Below are 25,015 nucleotides of genomic sequence, written 5' to 3' on the forward strand. Positions count from 1 at the left end.
ATAATAATATAATAGTAAGATCACAAATAAAAGTCATATATTTAATAGATTAATTAATAGATAATATATTATTTAGTAATATGTATTTAGCATCATATATTGAAAATTGATTAAATAACTTAAATGTTTGCAATGAAATCACTTACATATAAACATTTTCTCTCAATCACGTATTTTTGTTGATACATAAGTAATCTATATATATCTACCTTCTAAATGGGAAAAAAATGTTTTATATGACCTTAATATTTATTAATAATTTAATTTTATTTAATCACACTCATCTCTATTCGTTTTCTCATTATTACCTTAATGTTCGTAATATTAACAATTTATTTAAATTTATAACATTATGATATTGATTTTCTGTGAATTTGATGTCAATGTAAATATTAAAGTAAATAATTTTAAATTTAAAAATAAAAATATATTAATGATTATTATTAAATGAACAGATGAAAAAAACAAAAAAATAAATATGTATTTATCATAGTGATTTTATGTGAATTTGATGTCAATGTAAATATTAAAGTAATTAATTTTAAATTTAAAAATAAAAATATATTAATGATTATTATTAAATGAATAGATGAAAAACAAACAAAAAATAAACATGTATTTATGATAGTGATTTTATGTGAATTTGATGTCAATGTAAATATTAAAGTAATTAATTTTAAATTTAAAAATAAAAATGTATTAATGATTATTATTAAAAGAATATATGAAAAAGAAAACATGTAGTAATTAATTTTAAATTTAAAAATAAAAATATATTAATGATTATTATTAACTGAGTAGATGAAAAACAAAAAAAAATAAAAAATAAACATGTATTTATGATAGTGATTTCCTGTGAATTTGGTGTCAATGTAAATATTAAAGTAATTAATTTTAAATTTAAAAATATATAGATTATTAATATATAAATATAGATATAGATATAGATTAAACCTCAACATATAAATTTATAATTTCTTATTTTCTGTTTTCTTAAATATAAATTTTTTGTATTATTTATTTTAATAAAAGAATGTTTCTGTTTTGTTAAATATAAATTTTTTGTATTATTTATTTTAATAAAAAAATATATAACACTATTACTAATATTTGTAAGATATTTTCACAAAACCAATTATTTTATAAATAATATTATTATATATTGAAATTTTTTGTATTATTTATTTTAATAAAAGAATGTTTCTGTTTTGTTAAATATAAATTTTTTGTATTATTTATTTTAATAAAAGAATGTATAACACTATTACTATTATTTGTAAGGTATTTTCACAAAACCAATTAATTTTATAAATAATATTATTACATATTGATTATTTTAATAAAAGAATATATAACACTATTATTACATATTGATTCGAATCATTAGTTGTTGAACAAATACTTTGATATTATTTGTATTCATGCCATGAAATTGAGTGAAAGAGTAATAAATAATAATTAGTGAATGAATTAATAATAATTAACTAATTACATAAAAGGAAGACAAAGTGTCATTAGGGTACAATTTTACTGAGGATAATAAAGGAAATTCACAATTTATATTTGTATAGATATAGATTTTTTTTTTATCACAATGATATGATATAGAATACAAAGTATTGGAGTAATCAAGTTATTTTTTTTTAAAAAAAGTAAAAGATAAAATAATGTAACTTAACATTTTTTTTAAAAAAATTAAGTTAATATGAGATGTAAATAGTATATTTAAGACAAAAATAATAGAACAATAGGAATTAAGTTCTCATAACAAAACATGGTGTGTGGATCCAACTAACCTATGTATGATTGATTTTTCTTCAAACTATCTACCTAACCAAACCAGTCTACCATTGTATCAGTTTTGTCATTTATCATGTTAAATATCTGATTCCTTCCTATGCTGAGAAGATTCATGATTTGAAACAGATTCCACCATACATATTTGCAGCATTTATCCTTTCAAGAATTCGACAGAAAATGGAGTTCTCCGATCAAATAACTCATCCTCTCCTAAGTAAGTCTTTCTTTCGATAATAGACACATGATCTTGAAGGACTTTTAACCAAGAATCTTGTAACTTGCAGCATCAAACAAAGAGGAGAGCAACGACCCTTCATCCAGCTTGTATCAATACTCGGAATCGGAAGAAGAAAACTCACCAATCCCACAAGTGGCCCTCACGGTGTCAACAACAGATGACCCTTCCCTCCCAGTTCTCACTTTCAGAATGTGGTTCTTAGGCACACTTTCTTGTGTTCTTCTATCATTCCTTAACCAGTTCTTCTGGTACAGAAAGGAGCCATTGTCCATCACGGCCATCTCGGCTCAGATCGCTGTGGTGCCATTAGGCCAACTGATGGCTGCAAAGATCACGGATCGTGTGTTCTTCAAAGGGAAGAGATGGGAATTCACGCTGAATCCGGGGCCGTTCAACATGAAGGAGCATGTCCTTATCACCATATTTGCGAATTCAGGGGCCGGAACCGTGTATGCTATCCATGTTGTGACTGCTGTTAAGATTTTCTATAAGCAGCACCTCACCTTCTTTGTTTCCCTCCTTGTTGTCATCACAACACAGGTATTTATATAGGATTTTTCATTCCTTAGTTACGTTTGAGTTCTTATGGTTAATCTGTAAATATTATAATTATATATGATGAGTTGAATGATTGGGGTGTTGAATGGTAGGTACTGGGATTTGGATGGGCTGGCATTTTTAGAAGGTATCTAGTGGAGCCAGCAGCAATGTGGTGGCCAGCCAATTTAGTGCAGGTTTCACTCTTCAGGCGAGTTTCCAGTATTCTTAAAAATTACCAAGAAAGTATGCCAACGAAAAATTACTAAGAAAGTCATACATCAACAACCATTTTATTGTACTTTAATTTCCGAAAAAATATTGTCAGCAGAAATTATTGTAAAGATGAAAATTGTTGTCATTTGATATTTAATTCAACAATTTCTCGAGGTCCAGATCCAATCCTTATGTCCAAACACAAGAGGGTTTTTTAAGTCGAGTTTTCAATTTTGTTTAAGGTTTCAAATGAAAAACGTGATTGTCTTACTTTTGTCTAATATTGCCTAAAATGCATTTTCAATTCAGTACTTCCTCGTTTCCAAAAATATATAATTATATTTCATTCTAGTTATTACATCTCACATATGATTCAAAACGTAGACATCACATAATTTGACACCATTTTTTCATCAAATCCTAGTTATAGGTATGGAAATACCCAATTTTTACATTTAACCTCTTGAAGTATGTATTTGTTATTTTTAACAGACATAACAAACAAATGAAATCCAGATACTCTAGTTTTTTTTGTCTAAATCCTAATTGTAATCCTCCCACCAAATGTTGGGAGAATATGATTCAAAATTTTAACATTGTGACAGGGCTCTTCATGAGGCCGAAGAACGACCTAAGGGCGGCATAACTCGAACTCAATTCTTCATCATAGCATTCATCTGCAGTTTTGCTTACTACATATTCCCTGGCTATTTGTTTGAAATGCTTACCTCCCTCTCATGGATATGTTGGATCTTTCCTAAATCAGTTCTAGCCCAACAACTTGGGTCGGGTCTGCAAGGACTCGGGTTAGGAGCTATCGGGCTCGATTGGTCCACTATTTCATCATATCTTGGAAGTCCACTAGCAAGCCCATGGTTTGCCACAGCCAATGTAGCCGTTGGCTACTTCTTTGTTATGTATGTTGTGACTCCCCTTAGCTATTGGTTCAACATTTATAATGCCAAAACCTTCCCAATATTCTCCGATGGTCTCTTCACCTCGTCCGGACAAGTATACAACATATCTAACATAATCGACCAGAATTTCCATTTGGACACGGAGGCATATATGCGCCTAGGCCCTCTTCATCTCAGCACTTTTTTTGCCATGACATACGGTGTTGGATTTGCTGCACTCAGCGCTACAGTCGTGCATGTGCTTCTATTCCATGGAAGGTACTTAATATTCGGCTGCCAAAAATGCACTAGGATAAATGAAAATCTCTTTCTATATTATGCTAAACATCAACATATGAGATGGAATTATACATTAAATTTAATATATGTGGTGTCAAAACTTGATTTTCCCAATAAAAAACTTTTCTTTTTAATCTTATCTAGATCGTGTAAGAATGCATGTGTGATCTTTTTGCTAAATCGCGGTTTGAATCATGGATTGGTTATTTTAGGGAAATATGGGAGCAAAGCAGATCAAGCTTTAAGGAAAACAAAATGGACATACACGCAAAACTGATGAACAAGTATAGGCAAGTACCCGAATGGTGGTTTTGGTGCATTCTTGCGGCAAATATAGCTTTAACTATCTTTGCCTGTGAATACTACAATGAACAACTTCAGCTTCCATGGTGGGGAGTCATCTTAGCCTGCGTAATCGCCATTTTCTTTACCCTACCAATCGGGATTATAACTGCTATCACCAACCAGGCGAGTCTTCTTTCTTTTCCTTGCATTTATTGATCCTTTTGGAGTAAATTTTCGCAACTTACAGAGGCACATTTTTTGCAAAAATGACAGTCACCTGGCTTGAACATCATAACCGAGTACATAATCGGGTACATATATCCTGGATATCCTGTTGCCAACATGTGCTTCAAGGTTTATGGTTACATAAGTATGACACAAGCTATTACTTTTCTTCAAGACTTCAACCTTGGACATTACATGAAGATCCCTCCAAGAACTATGTTCATGGCACAGGTAAATATGATCCAAAATTGTGTGTAGGGGTAAATACAGAGGGGTTGAGTAGGGTTAGCAGTCCTCTCCAGCCTCCCTCGATATATGTGGCTGCTAATGCAGAAGAATAATCAAGTTTGATGCTTGGTCTATCGGACCGATTTCAGAAACTTTATTTCCACCCTCACCTCCAATTATCTTTCAGCACAGTTTCAAAAGTTGAATATTATAATTGGTACATTAACAGAGACGAGGCAATTCTTTGATCTCAAGAACTGGATTAGCAATTGTTGATAGGGGAATGTATGAGCGGCATCGTCCTCATAGCATGTATAATTATCTATATGATACGCATTAACGTGACTATAAGCTTTAAAAGATCTGTGTTACATATTTATTTTCAACGATTACAAAGACAAATTCTCTATTTTATATTTGTTATATCGATGGTTTCATTATGTTCAAATGTGCATTAACTGGGAAAAGATAACATATTTCTAGGTTGTGGGCACCGTTATAGCTGCCTTTGTGTACTTGGGAACAGCATGGTGGCTAATGGAAACCATTCCAAGCATATGTGACAAGACCACTAACAGTGTGTGGACTTGCCCCGGTGACCACGTATTCTACGATGCTTCTGTGATATGGGGATTGATCGGCCCTCGAAAGATCTTTGGAGATCAAGGAACATACAAAATGGTAAACTGGTTTTTCCTCGGTGGAGCCATAGCTCCTCTGTTAGTGTGGTTGGCTACAAAAACCTTTCCAAATCACGAATGGATCCGACTCATTAACATGCCAGTCTTGATTGGTGCCACCGGGAACATGCCTCCGGCAACAGCTGTGAATTACATAACTTGGATAATCGTGGGATTTTTGTCTGGTTATGTAGTGTACAGATACAGGCCGGACTTGTGGCAACGACACAATTACGTTCTTTCGGGTGCGTTGGATGCTGGATTGGCCTTCATGGGAGTTCTGTTGTACATGTGCTTGGGACTCGAGAACATTGGACTTGATTGGTGGGGAAACGATCTTGATGGGTGCCCGTATGCAGCGTGCCCTACAGCAAAAGGAATAGTTTACGAAGGGTGCCCCGTTGTATATTAGCATCGAAGGGGTTTGTGAATTATAAAGTCTGCATTTATCAATTTGGACTTTCATTTTTTTGCACACAAACTTTGGTGTTGTAAAGACAGTCAAAATTAATTCCATAGTGGAAGATCAAATTCATCCATTCTCCTTTCCACCTCCTTTACTCCCAGTAAAATTGAAGAACCTTAGGTCGAACCACACCAAATCGAAGCACAGAGATCATGGAATTGGTTCGTTGCTTTTGTCTCAATTTCCTTCGTTTTCAAAGTCTTATTCATGATTTGCAGTCGTGGTTCAGATTATATTTTCTTCGTGAAAATAAAATATGGAATTTAATTTAATCTAGATTGTGAGGTTGAAAGAACAATCGAACTACAACAAATGTGGACAATGTGAAGTTGAAATATTAGGTTATAACCTAGCTTTTAGCTATTCCAAGTTCCAATTGAGTTGCTTCGTCGCCAAGCCGTAACAATTTATGCAATTGTGATTTATTTTTGTAGTGATATAATTTGTATTGTATCACTTAGTTTATCTTAATTTGTGATTTTTTCCACTGCATAATCATTGAATTTCTGCGAATCGGTTTTTTTTATGTTGTTTCAAATTATATTCTAACACAAAGTAAAAACATACAGAGTAAGTCTCTTGTGAAACGGTCTCACGAGTCTTTATCTGTGAGACGGGTCAACCCTACCATATTCACAATAAAAAGTAATACTCTTAGCATAAAAAGTAATATTTTTTCATAGATGACCCAAATAAGATATCCATCTCACAAAATACGAACCGTGAGACTGTCTCACACAAATTTTTGTCAAACATATATTGATTTTGTTGGGGAAATGAGAAAGAGATGGTGTATCAGATGATTTAAGAGGAGCTGAGCTATAGCTAGTTTGAAGTTTAACTCAGAGATGATGAGAGAGACCGAAATATATATATTATTAAACATTATGGATTAATTTAGTTACCTGATGGCGATTTCAAACCAGAGAAATCAAAATGATATTAACCCCATTAATCATTCTAACTTAAGTTTTTAAATTACAAAAGCTAATCGTACGTAAAATTGCGCATCTTTTTTTAACAAATCAAAACTCCATTCTATTGCATTTCGTGCCGAAGATTGAATAATTCTTCAGTCATTTTTTTAAGCGTTCCGTTCCTTCTCCACTCATTAAGATGATAACGAGTTCCTCTAAAAAGAACAAGAAATCATGGACCATTTGTATATCTCGCATCAACCAGTTAATATTCATACACACAAATTACGAAAGATTCTATTAAACATTGCAAACTTACCAAAAAAAATTCAAGTCTACTCAAGCATTTTTAACATACCCTTGTTAACTTTTAATCCATTACGTCTATTTAACGCAACACACGGGTACTCGAGAATTTGAAGTAGATCTCTCTCATCCAGGTAACACATAGAGAAACTTCAAATTTGCATCACATGCTTTCTTTCGGTGTGTACGTATGCATAATAAATACAATAAATATACATTAACTGTTCATACATACAAAAAGAAACAGAAATATGTAGAAATCTACTGCCCATCATAATATTCAATGTTGAAAAACAACAAATTTATTATTTTTATATAAAAAAAAGTCACTTTTACACTATTAGAGACCACATAGTACTTCGTGTAATAGTCTCTCACATAAGCCGAAATACAGATATTTTATTGAGGTACAACAAAAGTAGACAACAATATTACATGTAAAGTCTGCTTTACCTTTGTAAATTTCACGAATTTTTTAGAATCAATTTCTTCTCTCTTTCGTAGACGTCTTTCCCACTACAGTAAACCTCCAACCAGCGCCAAAATCCCTTCCATGCCCGCATCTTTACCAAAAAAACAAAAACAAAAAACGGAGCGGCCATCGGCCACACCAATAAAGAGGAAACATCAGAAAAGGTGGAGGAAAACTAACCTGACCACCAAGTCTGAAGGTCGCTAAATCAACAGATTCGAAATCTCAAATCCATCAGTTAGCCAAACAATTCAAGACATGCAGGCTTAATGAATTTGAACAATTCAATTGACTGCTCATTTAATTTGACTGCCCCTTCGTTTCATGATCACCATGGGTAATGATAACGGAGAAAGCGTTGGGAAATAGGCGTTTAATTTCATGGAAATAGAGGGATGGTTGCTTGTTACCATTTCGGGTTTCCATTTCTAAAGTATTGGGTGGAGAAATTTTTTCTCAACCATAATCGTTGGACGACCGCTCGAATTCAAGTTCTACCAAATACAACATTCGTAATAAAAACGAGGTTTGTTTAAAAATATTTATATATCATAACTCTTCACCTTCTTTTTTTTATATTCGAAAAAATGTATTTACAACATGCATAGTTTGTAGTACTAATAAATTCACATTTATTCAAAAAATTCCCCGCCTGGTTAACCAGTGAATTCGATTGGATGTACATTAGCCTCAGGGTTTGATCGAACTACTAAAGTTTTCCAAACCTAGTTGACACCTTTGGCCAAAATGAAATAAAACTCTTAAAAATGGGATTAGAACTTGCTACTTCACAAGTCCGACGGAAGAACCAAACCAAGTATACTACCTTCTAAGAGGAACAACAAGAGTCCAAGAATGATAATTCATAACAAGATGTGAGATATTGTTCAGTAATCTTCATCTTCATCTTCATCTTCATCTTCATCTTCACTCGAGCGTTCTTCATCTTGGACAAGTTTCTTAGGGTCGTTCCAATCCTTTATCTGATTTCTAAAATTTTCGGGAGCCGATGAGAGATTATGGCAGCCCTTTTCTCTATCCTTTATAAAACAAACAAAAGTTAAAAGAGATCAAACCAATGAAAGATTAACCAAAATCTTTACGTATATCTCTGTGTTTGTACCTCTTCATAGTTCTTGTCATTCTTCTTATGCGTAAGAGACGAAACACGTCTTGCTGCCTCATTAAATAACTGGAAGCCCTGAAGATCTCCATTTTTAATACTTGCTTCGAGCTGCCAACAAAAAATAATAATAAATGATAATATAAAGTGTTGAATAAAATGGCTTCAAGAACTTGGTTTTTAGAAAATTGATGAGTGAGATTTAAAGTTATAGACCTGAATGTGAGCGATGCAAAGAAGAATGCTAGCAATTGGCAGCCAGCTCTCCTCTGGAGATATTGACAAATTTGGCCTATGGCACAAGAAGATCAAATATGTGCTTCAATGATAATGATAACATTCAAATACTGGCACAATAATGCATTAATGCTATATGAATTATACACATTCCAAATATTTTTAAGTCAAGCCAAGCCAACTAATGCAGCAACTTATAAACAAGTCATATGAATGCCACAAATGCCTTATAAACAAGACAAGCCAACTAATGCAGCAATAAACAAGTGTTCTATAACAAATATAGAACAAGGGCAATTGAGGCTCGTCATCAGTGTCGATCCAGTGTAACGTATTTACTGAAGCCAGACGACTTCACCATCTCTGCATTTCAAGAACATCAAACCGATTGAGAGATTTTATGCATCAAATAATTGTAGGTGTGTAAGCTCGTTCAAGTACAATAACATTTCTTCCATAAATATGCAAGTCTCGCTCTCACTTCTTACCACTTATTATCTCCCAAAATCATTTCACACCAAAAAGCACGCAAGATACACTCAAGAAAGCAACGAGTGAAAGGATCAAACCTCAAATAAGGAGCTAAATAGACAAGAGCATAGACTGCATAGCGTCGATTTCCGGTATCCAACCAAGCAAACACCCAACTCTACATGAGCATAAGAACAAGCATATAAAAATGAATACAACAGAAAAAATAAATCAATCAATACAATTATCGAATCACAAATAAGTTTAAAATAATTTATACCATCCAATTGAAATAAGGGATGAAGCTAATGATTCCCATCACGGCAAACCTCGCGTCAGCCGAGTCAATAAGTGATTCTGCTTCCACATCTTCCGGTGAGGGAGCCACAGGAAAAACCAGAGAGTTAAGTATACACGCGCCGATTGCCACGGTCACCGGCGCGTCGGCCGAGAACTCCGCTCTACACTTCCCACCCCTTAACCTCCTCTAATCAAAACAGAGAAAAAATTAACTTCAGAAATAAAGAACGTATATTTTTCCGTTAGAATACTAATTATATGTGTTCCTTCGTACCTGTCTGAGTATTTTGAATCGATTATATCTGGTATGACAAGGTTTGAGGTAGGGTATAAAATTGGGTTTTAGCGAAATGGAAGATGCCGGAGATGCGGTGGAGGTGAGAGGGATCATTGGTCAGCGGCGGTGGCATCCAACGTGGGGCGGAGGTGATGATCGGAAAGGGTAGTTGCTAATTAGATTCTCTAATTTCAACTGAATCGATTAGTAATAGTAATATCCTCGAGGATTGGAATCAGCTCGGCAGGTATTGAAAACTGTGCCAAAGACTAATTTTGGTCGGCCAACACAATTTATTTTTATCCATAAATTTTCCAACTAACATAATAGTTTTTACAGAATGATTGTGAGAATTGTGTCATAATTTCTTATTCTTGTACATTGCGGCATGTTGTGTTGAAAAAAAGGGAGCATGTTATATTATAATAGGTGATACTTGAACATTCTCTATCGACCAAGTACCTAAACAGAGAACAAATGTTCTTGCTTCGTATATTATGTCCTTGGAGCTGGTCTATCAACTGGAAATGGACTCAGAATTCCCACATTGATGCAGAAGTCTAAGGCTACTCCAAGTAATGAAAAAATCAAAAGGCTCTCAGAAATGTATACTGCACCATGAAAAGCGTGCGACTTTTGATACGGGTTGATTTCAAATTCCCCTCAAAATTGAATCTTATGATTTATGAATGAACAATTGTAACTACTTCACATATATCCAATATTGGGTGAGTGAGGAATTTTGGGATCAGGATCAACATCTCATCACTTTCTCATTTTATAGAGGGTTTATTCCCTTCAGTGACGAAAAACCATGAACTGTAGTGTCTCTGCTTTCCATTTTTGTACTTTCATCATGGCTCATGCCATTGCATAACAATTTATAGCAAGTGTATTACCTTTGACCAAGCCAAAGGCAGCAACTGTCCCTGATTTTTTATGAAAATTGTCCAAGTCTCTTCTGACAGCATACCGGAGAGTTGATCCAAAGAGTGCACAGCTGACAAAGGTGATTGCCAGTGGAAGAATCAGCGGTGGACTGCTACCAGCCCGAGTTAAGGAAATGGGAAGTTGTGTAAGAACGCCAATCAAAGCAGTGATTGATGCAGCTTTAATAGATTCCAGTCTGTCCTTATCTTTGTCTGCGACTTCACTTTCTGTTTCGGTCGAGTCGACCTTGTTTTGTTCTGCCAACGAACGCTCTGCTTCTTCCGCCATCGATCTTGCTTCCAATATTTCTTTCTGGCATTCTGCAATCTTCAATTTTTATATCAGTTAGCAAGCAGGATTGTCAAGCCACAAACAATTACTAGTATTTATTTCAACTGATCAGCGGAGTTTTGGTGGGTACGGTTGGCTCAGCTGGAATTATTCAAATTACCCATTTTCAAGCAAAGAACCGTTTTCGACTCGTGTTTGGTTGAGGTTAGAACATCTTTTACACCACCTGATGCTTCAGTATAACAACTAATATTTTACCAAACCATGTTTCCGTGACCAGAACTGCGAAATAACCGTGGTTCGCTCGTCATGATATAGGTTTTATCATACATGAATTGGCAGAAGAAGCTGGTATTGTTCCTCGCTTGGAGGCCAGACACACGAAATCAAGTACTAGTACAATTTTCATTGCTCTCCCCGACAAGCCCGGTAAAAGAGTGCATGCAAAGTGAGCCGTGTTTTCTTTCTATATCATCCTATTCCTATAGGAGCAATCATCTTAGTTGACCGAACTTCTAGTAAAACAGTGTTTTGCTATATTAATTTTCTTCTCACTCAAATTACATGATTATGCGTATGACTTCTCTACATCCACCTCAAACTGTTAATCTTACAAGGTTTCTTTCGCTTTAGTCAAAAACCAATTCAACCAGAGGATCAGCCACGGAACTCACGTGAACTCAGTTTGAATCCTCATACTACCACATTACAGATCAAAAGAAGAGAGAACGATCATACCACCAATAGTGTGATTTTTATAGAACTGCAATTTCAACGCTTTCCAAAACACTTTATTACCCAAACTCAGCGAAACCTTTGCATCTTTTTGTTTCAGTTTAATCTGATTAAACGGAAATTGACATTCCTGCTAAATCAACAAGCAGAACATACGCAGACTTGGACAAGCATGCAGGTAGGTCACCAGTCAAAAAAATTCCAATCTTTTTTGTGAGTTTCTAGAAAAAGTTAAATTTTTTCTCCCCGAAAACAAGTAAACAACAGCATTGTACTTCCATACCTGAGAAGCTCTTGATTCGAGCTGCTTGAGATAAAGCGCTTCGACCTTTCAACCCTCTGCGAAGCTTGTTCGAGTCCTTGTAACAAAACCCGGTTCTCTTCCTTGCTCAACAGTTTCTCCACTCTATCATCCACTATATCAGACAGCAAATCCTTCAAACTCTCCCTATTTTCACTTTCTGGGCCGCCGTTTCTTCTGCATTTCATAGGGTTGTTCTCGAAATCGAAAAAAGCGCTTGATTGGAGAATTTAATGCTTGAGGGGGTGATGAAAAATTTATTTTGGAGCAGAGCCCTACTGAACGTTGGTGGATGAATTGTGGTTATGGCGGTTTTCATGGTGTGATGTGTGTTGGAAAATGGATTGAAAGATTTCAAGTGCTTCATATCATTCGACGCTTCGAACAAAGGAAAAATAATGTTTCTCAAAAAATAATTGGTCCTATGATTAAAACTATAACAGTATATTTGGAATCATGGAATTCTAGAAAATTTGATAGGATTTGGTATTAAAAATCTCATTTTTAATGTTTTGAAAGATAGAATTTCAAAATGAGATTGATATTTGATGGAATTTGATTTAAATAGGTAAAATCCTTGTAAAATAAGTAGGATTTCATGGGATTTAAAAGAACTTGAGTTATAAAAGGAAATAAAAAAATATTTTTATTAATAAATTTTTATAAATTGCTCATAAATTTTAAATGTTCTTCTCAAATTTTGTAACGTACCATTTATCCAAAAATACATATTATAAATTCAAAAACATTTATATTATATAATTTTTGAGAAAATTATTTCAAAATCAATTTTAAATATTTTTATATTAAATTTTTTTATAAATAATACATTTCTATTAAGTAAGACATTTCGAACAAGAAAATGTTCACAAGTCAATCATTTTAATTTTAATTTAATTTAATTTATTAAAAAAAACAAATTTTTTCATCTAGAAACTCATAATCTTAGCCTTTGTGTAAATTGTTGTGTAAATTGCTTCACTACAATTTACACAAAGGCTAACATAATGCGTAAAATTCAAACTAGTCCAGACTTTTTATCAATACTTTGTTTCAACAATGTATTTTTTTTTCCCTTTTTTTGCTGGTTTCTCATGTTTTTTTGTGTTACTTCACTTATTCTATATTAAATGGTATTATTCGCTCAAAATAAATATAATAATCTCTCAGAAAACAGAAATCGATTCTATTTCATGTTTTTTCAAAAATGTATAGTTTACTTCTTGAATCAAATTATATACCATAAGACCAGAAGGAATAAAATTTGTTATTTTTTTCTTAGACATTTTATTTACAGGCCAGCCGGGCCGTGAGCGCTGTGGGAACGGGCTTCTCAAAAAGCCGGCCCGGGTCAGGTCAGCATAATAGAATGAAGGGAACGGCCCTGATGTTGTGTTGGCAAAGCCGATATTTACATAAAAAGTAATACTCTTAGCATAAAAAGTAATACTTTTTCATGGATGACCCAAATAAAAAATCCATCTCACAAACACAACTCGTGAGCCCGTATCACACAAGTTTTTACCTACATTGTAAAAACAATATATAGAGTCGAAGTCAGTTTGTTTATTTCGACCATAATAAGTTTTCGAAAGGGATGGATAAATAAACTGGAGAAAAGAAATAAACGAATTCCACTCTTTCACACAGAAGAAATCATCATAATGATTAAAAAAAAACGTATTTTTTTAATGATGTAGAGAAGTTTTACATTCAATAAAATTGGCACGACATACGCCGATAATAAACCTCATTTGATTGACTATCATCAATAAATATACAAGTCTCCTGGGTTTCTGAAGCGCAAGGCCTCCGACAAAATATTTCCACATGAATTACCCAGTTATTACACCTGCCAAAACATCACTCTTACCCCGTGCAAAAATTGTGTAAACTAGTCGAATAGCATCAATCCAACCCTCCAAAGCCTCCCAAGAATCACTAACCTGCCGAACAAAATTGAAAAGATATTTTAGACACAGAAAAAGCTTTGTAAAAATCGAAACTGAAGCAACACATGCTCTCCAAAACCATTATTAAAAAGAAAGATATACCAAGAAAACTGGTTCATCAATTGTTTCAATGCGGAGGCCTGCACCAGGTGGCAAGGTTAAATCAGCACAAGCTGATACACATATTATATCCGTGACATTCACCCTTATTGCATGTTTGCTAACTAGTGAATCTGCTGATTTTGATAAAAGGCTTGGTGAGGATTGCCTTTGCTCCAGTTTGATAATCTGGAAGTTGCAAATTATGATTACAATCAAAGCAAAAATAATAATAAATTTGTTAAAACCTCGAAAGATCATAGTTAAAGGCTAGCATTCTAGTGTGTCACAAATAAATAATATAAAATAAAAGTAAAATTACAACTTAGAAGGCAACCAATTCAAGTTATTGATTCAGTAGAACACCTAGTGCTCGGGGAGGGGAGAAAGCCTGTACCAGTGAGCTGCAAAAAGTTTCCTTCCCGCAGAAAACAGAATCACAAGTAACAGTTAACTCGATTTGTAGCAGCATGCACAGCAGAAAGATGAAGAGATGTGAGGCTGACAGTAACTTCTGTGGCATCACCCACTTTTAAAGTTGGGCCTCTTTTTATTACTGGATGAGCTAAAGATGTTAAATTTCATCAAGCTAATTGATAAAATTAGAGGACGATTGAGAGGTATTATTGAAATTGGCTAAGGGGTTAACTATAAGTTGAAAATAGAATGCTATGAAATACTTGGATTACTTATATTCAATCATAGATTAAGTCTTGACAGTTAATAAAAATCGAATGCTTGAGAAGGAAAAGTACATTGACATCCATCTACCTGTTGGAGACCTTCATGATTTAGTACAAACTGAGAACGTTTCCAATCACCATGAGGTGCAACCGGAATACCCACTGGTGGTGCAGTCAGATATCCAACCTTGAGATATGGTAGAGGCAGCTGAAAAACAAAATTCCAGAGTTTCAGATTCTCTATCCACATATAGCACAAAGCGTGTGACTAATGAAGGTAAATGGTAATAAATGCTGAGAAGCCAGAATACTAACCATAGAGCGTACAAGCTTCAATGCACTAGTGTAAACCTGTTTGACATCACAGATATTTTAAAACTCGCAAAAACTCAACAAAGTAGGGATAATGCCCAAAAACATTTCAACAGTTTAAAAAGAATTTGCCAAGACTTTAGCTTTTAGCGATTATGAGTGGAAAACATGTGGATGATTGTACCCACCACATAAAAATTTGGATGTCCATTGGGATTTGGAAATTTTCACTGGGCTGAATGTCACGGATATAGGAAAGAAACCCCTTTTTAATCTCAGTGAAGGTTCATTTTTTTTATAAGAAGAAAGTAAAATAATATATTTTTAACAAGATGGAAAACTGAGCAGATAGAAAAAATGGACAAAAGGAAAAATAAATTCATAAAAGAGATGGCCTGGTAAGGATAGAGTCCTGTGAAAGAATACTAGAGAAGAACGCAGAGTTCAAGGTTGTGTTGCACAGGATTTTACCGTAGATCGAGAAATTTGTTGAACAAAAAAAATAGTATTACAGTAAAAACTCTTGGATATAATGTAGGGGCATCATTCGAGCACATAACAATAGCGAAAAATGACCGAGATGTGAAAAGGTAAAAATAATGCTTAAACCATATGTGGTTCGAAAATAAATGCATACTGAGTAATTAGGTTTCAGTGATTGTGCAGCTGCAATGTAGATAGCAGACTGGCTATATAAATCATCAGGAGTGACCGCCTTTGCACTAATGTGACCTCCAGTTCTTGAAATGTCCTCTGCTAATCCATACTACAAATTTGTCCCACATAACAGCATATGTCATATAATCAGTCCACAAATCACATTATGATCAGAGGGTAAAACTATAATATGAAGATAATGCCAGTGTGCTGCGAGGTCACGAAGGAATAGGCAAGTGGTTAACTAACCAGGACAGTTCCCAAATTATAAATTGCCCGATGGAAATCAAACTGCAACTGAATCGCAGCACGAAACTGCTATGCACAGATGAAAGGCATTAGGTTATCAGAAAAAAGGGAATCAAATGCAAAATTAATGTTCAATAACACCATTCAGGCACTCCTCCAGAGCCAAGTGAAGTTCATACCTTACTGATAGCGGTTTTCACTATGGTCTGTTTTTCACGAGCAGGAACAATGGCACTCAGTTCCTGAAACATGGGTTTGACATATAAATGAAAGGAAAAGAATTTCAGGCACAAACAAGTATTAAAATGCAAAGTAGCTGTCCAGTTATTGTATCACAACAGCAATATACAACATCAAAAAATAAAAGAGGTTCTCAAAAGGTATATATAGTTCTTAAGTACCTGCAAAGCAAGTCCCAAATTGTTAAGCGCCTGAAAATTTATCAGAAGATTAGATAAAGTTAGTAAAATAGTAGTTAAAAAAACAGCAGAGATACACTTAAGATAAAAAGTTAAATAATAATGTGGAGATCTTGAACCTAAAAAGTGATTCAAGGTTAACTCTTAATTTGATTAAGAAACTCAAAAATTACCTGGGGACTGTTCCAATTGAGTCGGACTGCCTTTTCATACTTTTTTGTAGCCTGAAATTTAATTACAAAAGGAAATTTTGTAACTATTTATTACTTGTATGGGTAGCACAAATGTCTTGGTCTGCTAGTCAGGCGTTCCCTATTGTCAGATAAAATAGCATAGTAGATTCACCAGCATCATTCGCATAGTAGATTCACCAGCACATGATGCCTACTCAAGTCAAAGCTCATGAGAGGAACATGCTAATAAATTTATATACACAACATTATAGAATCATATAGCATTATATAAAAAAAATTATAAAGGATTCAACCTGTTTCCAAAGTTCTTCAGCTTCCTTTGTACGGCCACGCATTTTTGCCCGATCAGAGATTGCTATAGCCCAGTTATAGTAAGCCTAATATCACATGTCAAGCTTTAAAAATCTTTTAATTAAAAAAGGACACCTCCTATTAAAAAAAATCTACAAAAGAAATAGGAATAAACAATGTGTTAACAGCTTAAACAGACAAGTGATAGTAAATATAATACATGACATCAAGAAAGCTACATGTGATAGCGATGTCGGGTATGAACATATATAGAACTTCCCATCCGAGTCATGTTTCAACAAAAAGATTCAAGTGCTTAAAAGCTCACACCAACCATTAAATTCGCGCTATCTTAGCCAAGTCCTGGCATGAAGATGAAAATTCTAGTAGAAAACATTTGCACTGCACTCACGTATTCTTGTCAACAATCACATATATTATTGTAAAACAAGGCTCACCATAATTCTTGAGCACCAAATGACACCGCAAGATTCTTCTTTCTATTTTAACAATCAACAATGCCTAAATGGCAGCATGCAAAGAATAACAGAAAACACTACATCTGTTGACACATACATCATTTAACGTAGGGCAGAGACGGGTAGCCTCCTCGTACTTCTTACACGCCTCTTCAAGTAAAGCATCCTTAGATGGAGAACTGGATTCTGGACTTACATTATCAGCACTTTCCTACATGCACAACAGAGTTCAAAGTATTCAAACACTAACATCTATAAGAGGACGGGACTTCAAGTATTGACTGAATGGTTCAAGGAAAAATATCCAATAATTTAAATCGAGTAACTATCCATGTGATTACTATTAATAGATTCTCAATCTGACTTAATACAATTAAATGTATCTGTTTGAATTAATTTTCCTGCAGCCAAAACAAATGAAAATAAGAGAAAAACAAGCGCTTGACCATATTAGATAAGTCTAATTTAGACATTCAGACCTGAAGAACCAGTGCCCAATTGTATAAAGCATCATAATCCACTGGATTTCTCTCCAACGCACTAGCATATCTGAAAATAAATTTCCAATGGTGTAAGCAAAATATGCAGCCTGTCACTGAAAGGGCTCCAAAGGAAAACAATGCTCCAATGATGGCTATAGCGATGATAATCTCATGATTGTGAATATTTATGATACATTTCAAGCAATTAATTACTCATCTTTAAAAGAAAAAACAAGTGCAATTAATATATGAGCATAAACCCAAAATAAATGAACATAACTGTGTATTTCACAAGGAGGTCAAAAATTAAAATCAAACAGTAAGAAGGGAGTTCTTTGCAGCTACTAAAACTGTTGTGATATAAGATCTGGTGCAATTACAAAAAAATACAGTGGAGCCGTACACACTTGTACAGATTTCAGTAACGCAATCCATATCAGCAAGGAAATAGAGTAAACTCTTAAGGCAGTATAAGTGATTTGATCTATAACTCATTAAGAAAGGAAGAAAATGAAATAATGTGTGAACTGAAATTCACCGAATAATGTGGTCCAAAAAAATTGTAACTACCTTCTGGCAGCAAATGTAAGAACCTTTTGACGAGATCTACCTTCTTCATCAAGACCAGTGACACTACTAATCAGTTCCATAGCAGCAGTATTCTGTTCAGTTTGCTGTTCTGAAATTGGTTCACTGAAACAACAAAAGAAGCCACAAATAATAGTCAGAGCTTATTCGCTCAGTAAAATTAAAAGAATAATGGACCTTTCCTGTTATATGTACTATGAAGAGAAGGAATCAAATAGAGGGAAATGAGGCATGGTCACTTTATACCACCATTTTCGCAAACAAGAAAATCTATATCAGCTTCACATACAAAAACATCTGAGCGAAATAAGATTAATGATGCAAAAAATTAGGAGACAAATCAAATGTGATAATAAGGACGGGAAAAGGTTGCTTGTAGCATAGGAGAAACATTACAGTTGCATCACAGATAGCATTTCTTTGTGTGTGTAAACGTAATAACATCTAATGCCATGTAGCTAACACACAGACCAGGAGGAAATAAAAGTTTAGTTAACATTGGGGTGCATGAACACAACACAAACTGTGCTCTTTACGGAGAATCACTCGTCATAAACTGATCTAAATTAATGAAAAGATATTAGAGAAAAGGACACACAAAAGAAAAAATGACAGCAATGCAGAGAAAATGTGGTTCAGGTAACAAAAACATTAGCTTTCTGCAGCCTTAATCTAATCAGAAACAACTTGGAAACTCGAAAATAGAAAAACTGGTTAGACTTTAAAAAAAACAAATATCAACCATATATTGATGGCCTTGAAATATCACAACCATTTCTAAGACAATCTATTTTTCTTCGAGAACCATGCACCAAGACATTTTTGATTGTGTTGAATTAGAAAGCGCCACTTAACCCCTATTGCTTCTCGAGCATCCAGCTAGTACCCTCGCAAATAACTATGATACGATGATTAGATTGTACTTATTAGCCTGGTTAACTCGCCAAATCTTCAAGATTCGATTTTTTTTACATAACTATGGTTCTTGAAGATCTAAAACTATTGCATTGCAGCTCTTCTTCACATGACATTATTCCTGTATCAGCTTTTTTCCCAAAATTCCAAGAATTAACACTTAGCCAATGAACTTCTAAATCCTAAAACACCGTAAAGCCCCACAAGTCCACGGACTTCTGATTAATTTGCTTAAATAAATTCAGTCAAATTCAGAAAATGATCTCCTGAATTGATCGAACAATAATGAACCATTATTTCGTTTCCTGAAACGAACAGACCTATGAGGAGTATCCACCTCTCTTGCGTCGTCGTTGTCGGGATCTCCGTTTTTCAATTCATTCAACAATTCTCGCATGGTAAAGGTCCTATTCCCCTCTTCGTTTGCCAGCTTCGCTTCGTTCCCCGTAGCTTCGTTAGATTGAACGGCACGCGAGTCCACATCACTCAACTCTGACGAAATTTCTTCTTCTGGCGATGCTTCCGTGTTGACTGGTCGATCATTGGCGAGATTGGGGTCTGGCTCAGAGGCTGGCGGTGCGTCAGTAGCTTCGGGATCGCAGGCTGGAGGTGGGGCAATGGCTTCGTCACTGGAGGCTGCCGGTGCATCAGTAGCTTGGGGATCGGAAGACGGTGGTTCGGGAGTAACTAAAATATCGGAGGATACCGGTGCAACAGAAGCTTCGGGATCGGGTCTTCCATTTTGTAATTCCGATGGATAAGCGTTTGAAGACATGGGGATTTGGTCTGTTCTACTTCGAAGCAGCTTAATTCAATCACGCAGGCCTCTTTTGTTTTGTCTAATTGGGTTCATATCTCTGGAGACTCTGATCGTAATTTTTGGAAATATTTTCTGTTTTTTTTTTTTTTTTTGCCTTCTGCAAAAGTTATTTTATATAATTTAACATTTTCGGTTAAACACTGTATATTATATTGTATAAAATAAAATAAAATTATAACATGAAAATTACTTTTCATATTACATTAAAAAACTCTGAACTGAACCAATCTCGAAATTGTCCTGCACACATTTTAATCCTAATAATATGCATAAAATATATTCTTAAACTTGACCTTCGAAAAAGGTAACACTTCATTTTTTCTAAAATTTTGTCATGTTATACAATTTATAAGTTAGAATTAATAATTTTTTTTATTGATTTACACCTTTATTTAATGTAATAGAGTTGCTTGAATATTCATATTTTATAATTAAAAAAAATAATCTTAATAAATCTCATATCATAATTAATTTATTTTGTAGAATATTATATTTAAATAATAAAATTTGAGAAGAAAATATACACAATACATAATATTCATATGATTAATTTGTTTTTGTGCACAGTGACTAATATATTTATATAAATATGTCGAACAAGATATTCTCCTACGTACTCGATATATCAAATACATAATATCCAAATAACTTTGACATTTGTAAAAGTTCAAATCTAACATCAAAATCATTTGTTATATAAACAAATCGATTCCCAACACCAAAATTTGGGATTGCTATTGCGTGCGTGAAATCAAATATAAATGTGTGGTCTTTATATTTTCAAAAGTTTTGAATTTAATTCAATTCTATTCTATTTAAATATCGGTAACATTCACTGCTATTTAGTTTTAATTTAAATCAAACCTTAATTTGAAATAATTTTTTTTTAGAATATCTCAAATATTAATTTTACTAGTGAAATCTTCTATTTAAATACAAAGACCAACTACTTTGTTTTCCTTTTCTTTTTTACGAATATAAACTCCTTTGACGTTCTTCTCGTCCCCTATAAATAGATTCCCATTCTTCCATAATTTCCTCGCCATCCAACTTTCATGAGTGATTATTCATTCAGATTTGAAAACCATCCTCCACTCCTCTCAATTGCGAAACACAAAACGCAAAAATGGCTGCCGAGGCGACTGGCGACCGTAGCATAGACAGCTTTTCTAACAAGAAAAGAGGGGCTTCCGATGATCAATGGGACCAGCTTGCCCCGACCAAGAAACATCAATGGAGCAAGGTGTTTCCGATGCATGCGGTGGACCCGGCGGAGGCGCTGGCCAATGCCCGCCACGAATTCGGCGAGCACGGCGGCGTTAACATGTCCATCGAGGCATCAGCCACCTTCACCGTCATGGAACCAGAAACCATGCCCAGAATGTTCGCGGGAGAATTGGGGCCCGACCGGGATTTCTTCATCTACAGCCGCCACTTCAACCCCACGGTGCTTAATCTCAGCCGCCTCATGGCTGCCCTCGAAGGAACGGAGGCCGCGTACTGCACCTCATCCGGCATGTCCGCCATCTCCTCCGTCCTCCTCCAGCTCTGCAGCTCCGGTGGGCACATGGTTGCCTCCCGCACTCTCTATGGAGGGACCCACGCTCTCCTCACCCACTTTTTCCCCCGCGCGTGCAACATAACCACGACCTTCGTGGACATCAGGGATCTGGAGATAGTGAAGAGAGAAATAGTGGAAGGCATAACAAAAGTTCTGTATTTCGAATCGATGTCGAACCCCACACTGACGGTGGCTAACGTGCCGGAGCTATGCAGGATAGCGCACGACAAGGGGGTAACGGTGGTTGTGGACAACACGTTCGCACCAATGGTACTGTCTCCGGCGAGGTTGGGGGCGGACGTGGTGGTGCACAGCATCTCCAAATATATTAGCGGTGGCGCCGACATCATCGCAGGTTTGTTCTTGATTTGTTCTTTCGCGCAGGTCCTAAAGAGTAGATTGGTCTCATTCAAACTAGAGATTATGTGACAACTTTTTTGCAAGTCCGAAATTAAAATTATGGAACCCAAAATGACTCGCTCGTGACCTATGTTTTACTAAGATCAATCTTTTATTAATTATATTTTATAAATAGAATTGTAAGATTTACTATAATCTTATCATATATTTAATCGTAATTAAGTCGACGATTAGGAAGTCATTTTCGTATTTAATTTGATGGAATTTTTATCGTATTTTTAAATTTTAAATTAAATAATTACTATTATTATTTGTTTAAATGACTCATTATGATGTCTAACCAATATTATCCATATTAAATGTAGTCATGATTACAGTCAATGTGGGATTATGGTTTTGTGTTTGCTCGCCTCTTGGAAAATAAATCCATCAAATTTTACTTGTCTACCCGATATATCCAAATTATTTTCTAATTACGTTATTTAAAATTAATGTTTTAAACTTAAAGATAATAAGCACACATCAAAAGTTTGGTCATGACAACTCTTAATAGCTAAAAATAATGATGTTATGTACATTCTTGTTGCCTCTTTTTGAATAATAATAATAATAATAATAATAAATCTTATGTCAGATCGTTATTATCTTATTCTACCCACCACTTGAGAATCTCATCTCTACAGTTGATATATTATCCCATATCAAAACTACATAACGTATATCATATCGTACTGATAAATATGATATAGGCAAATTTTCTATCAATACGGTATATCAAAAATTTCAGTACATATAAATAGCATATCGATTATATTAAAATTATACTGTATATCGAGATTTCGGTACGATATCAATATATACCGCTTTATACAGAAAAAAACATTACATTTTTTAAATTTTATAAATATATTGTTTTAAAATATTATATATTTTTTTGATATTTCGTTATTCTGATCCTGGAATTTTCGATTTTCATATTGTTATCGTACTGAAAAATTCGGTATCATTACCATATTATGCTGAAATTTTCGGAATAACTAAAATTCGGTATTTTTTCAGTACGATAATATTGATATACCAAAAATTCAGTATTTTTTCACCCCAACTCATATTGAGTGGGTCTATGTTATACATAGAGTAGTTCTTTCGATTTTTGTTTTGTACAAGATGATTGACCAGTCATTTTACTTGAAAACAAAAATTGTGAGATTTACAATATTTTTGATTTTGCGTACAAACACACCAAGAGCTAGCGTAGATTCACCTCTCATATCCTTATATGTTTTGATCACGATCGGCACATGTATATCTTTTTTACCGAATAAGCCTGCTAAAGGTCATTGAAACAGTCGATTATTTTAGCCACTTGAATTCATGTGATTTCCACGTTAAAGTTCGAGGGGATCACATGTTGATGCAGCAGCTTTCTTTTGGTATCACATGTCCCCTGGCGCTCTTCTCCCAGATCTTGGTTCCCGTACATTGAATTATTACGGTAAAACGATTCATGTATAATATTCCCTTTTCTGAGGAGTGGGTTCAAAACGCTGGTAAGGATATTGTAAAAAATCACAGGATATATGAGCGACTGTTGTTGGTTATGTGTGGTTAATGATTTCTCAAAACGTGGTGGCTATGTCAGATAATTAGGAATATATTATTATACAATTTACTGATATTTTTGCTATCTTGATGTTGGAGTTTTGGGTTGGTGAGTTTATTTGGATATCAAGAAATTTAGCTCTATATAATATTAAACCTGCAAAATTTTGAAATTATATGCCCCTACCCTGGCTCAGGTTCTGTGTGCGGTCCAGCCAACCTAGTGAATTCTATGATGGATGTACATCAAGGGGCTCTCATGTTATTGGGGCCGACCATGAACCCAAAAATGGCATTCGAACTTTCCGAGAGGCTCCCCCACTTAGCCCTTCGAATGAAGGAGCATTGCCGTCGGGCCTTGGTGTATGCTACCAGGATGAAGAAGCTCGGTCTCAAAGTTATCTATCCAGGTCTCGAAGATCACATTGATCACACCCTGCTAAAGACCATGTCGAATAAAGATTATGGTTTCGGTGGCATTTTGTGTTTGGACATGGGAACCGAGGAAAAGGCCAACAGGTTGATGGGTCTTCTTCAAAACTGCACTCAGTTCGGGCTGATGGCCGTCAGCTTGGGCTACTATGAAACCCTTATGTCGTGTTCTGGGAGTAGCACGAGCAGCGAAATGAATGAAGACGAGAAAGAATTGGCTGGCATTTCTCCAGGGTTGGTGAGAATGTCGATAGGCTATTGTGGCTCATTAGAGCAGAAATGGAGCCAATTCGAGAACGCCCTTGGCCGAATGCAGGACCTCAGTTTACTTGAGAAGAAGTAACTTATTTTATCGCAAAATATTAGACTACGCAGTTAACTTGGTATGTTTGCTATGTGAATGTGTGAGGTATTTGTTACTTAAAATAAATTTGGATGCTCTGATGTCCATTTTAAGCACCCACCATCTATATATATGTGCTATTTATTGTGGTAGAGCTCAAAATTAAAATGAAAATGACAATTATCAGTGATTAACATATTTAATAATTGATACGATTTTAACATTAACCGTCAATTATGAGGAGAAAAACATTATTCTCGATCTGGAGAACTATAATTAAATTTTTATATGCATAAAAAAAGAATGCATACGACCTAAAAATAAATATAATATATATATTATACAA

At 34.6% G+C, this 25,015-nt stretch overlaps 4 protein-coding genes and 1 pseudogene across 6 annotated transcripts; 2 read left to right on the forward strand and 3 right to left on the reverse strand.

Annotated features, from left to right (window-relative positions):
- Window positions 1-1,805: 1,805 nt before the first annotated feature.
- On the forward strand, window positions 1,806-5,944 carry LOC142552140 (oligopeptide transporter 7-like). Its single transcript, XM_075661780.1, has 7 exons — window positions 1,806-2,014; window positions 2,085-2,578; window positions 2,689-2,786; window positions 3,397-3,966; window positions 4,200-4,455; window positions 4,546-4,728; window positions 5,209-5,944. Exons 1-7 carry the CDS (start codon window positions 1,978-1,980, stop codon window positions 5,815-5,817), a joined length of 2,247 nt encoding a protein of 748 aa, XP_075517895.1. The 5' UTR covers window positions 1,806-1,977; the 3' UTR covers window positions 5,818-5,944.
- Window positions 5,945-8,303: 2,359 nt separating this feature from the next.
- Window positions 8,304-10,236, reverse strand: LOC142552141 (uncharacterized). Of its 2 annotated transcripts, none has more exons than XM_075661782.1 (6): window positions 9,972-10,236; window positions 9,678-9,884; window positions 9,496-9,575; window positions 8,906-8,981; window positions 8,690-8,800; window positions 8,304-8,601 (listed from the first exon to the last, which is right to left on the reverse strand). In XM_075661782.1, the coding sequence occupies exons 1-6, from the start codon at window positions 10,086-10,088 to the stop codon at window positions 8,584-8,586; spliced, it is 609 nt and encodes a 202-aa protein (XP_075517897.1). In that variant the 5' UTR covers window positions 10,089-10,236; the 3' UTR covers window positions 8,304-8,583. The 2 variants fall into 2 exon arrangements, with proteins under 2 accessions (XP_075517897.1, XP_075517896.1); XM_075661781.1 differs by having other exon boundaries at window positions 8,304-8,606; window positions 9,972-10,235.
- A 196-nt stretch (window positions 10,237-10,432) lies between these two features.
- LOC142552142 (uncharacterized) lies at window positions 10,433-12,602 on the reverse strand (annotated as a pseudogene).
- A 1,320-nt stretch (window positions 12,603-13,922) lies between these two features.
- Window positions 13,923-20,438, reverse strand: LOC142552144 (protein HLB1). 2 transcript variants are annotated; one of them, XM_075661784.1, is made up of 14 exons: window positions 19,889-20,028; window positions 18,619-18,741; window positions 18,046-18,115; window positions 17,664-17,777; window positions 17,090-17,173; window positions 16,776-16,826; window positions 16,585-16,614; window positions 16,363-16,425; window positions 16,184-16,249; window positions 15,915-16,043; window positions 15,281-15,316; window positions 15,054-15,173; window positions 14,286-14,471; window positions 13,923-14,177 (listed from the first exon to the last, which is right to left on the reverse strand). In XM_075661784.1, the coding sequence occupies exons 2-14, from the start codon at window positions 18,696-18,698 to the stop codon at window positions 14,067-14,069; spliced, it is 1,140 nt and encodes a 379-aa protein (XP_075517899.1). In that variant the 5' UTR covers window positions 18,699-18,741; window positions 19,889-20,028; the 3' UTR covers window positions 13,923-14,066. The 2 variants fall into 2 exon arrangements, with proteins under 2 accessions (XP_075517899.1, XP_075517898.1); XM_075661783.1 differs by having other exon boundaries at window positions 13,924-14,177; window positions 19,872-20,438.
- An 808-nt stretch (window positions 20,439-21,246) lies between these two features.
- Window positions 21,247-24,823, forward strand: LOC142552145 (methionine gamma-lyase-like). Its single transcript, XM_075661785.1, has 2 exons — window positions 21,247-22,287; window positions 24,092-24,823. Exons 1-2 carry the CDS (start codon window positions 21,498-21,500, stop codon window positions 24,667-24,669), a joined length of 1,368 nt encoding a protein of 455 aa, XP_075517900.1. The 5' UTR covers window positions 21,247-21,497; the 3' UTR covers window positions 24,670-24,823.
- The last annotated feature ends 192 nt before the right edge of the window (window positions 24,824-25,015 follow it).

This window comes from Primulina tabacum, chromosome 7 (assembly GCF_025594145.1).
Source record: "Primulina tabacum isolate GXHZ01 chromosome 7, ASM2559414v2, whole genome shotgun sequence".
Classification (NCBI taxonomy): domain Eukaryota; kingdom Viridiplantae; phylum Streptophyta; class Magnoliopsida; order Lamiales; family Gesneriaceae; genus Primulina; species Primulina tabacum.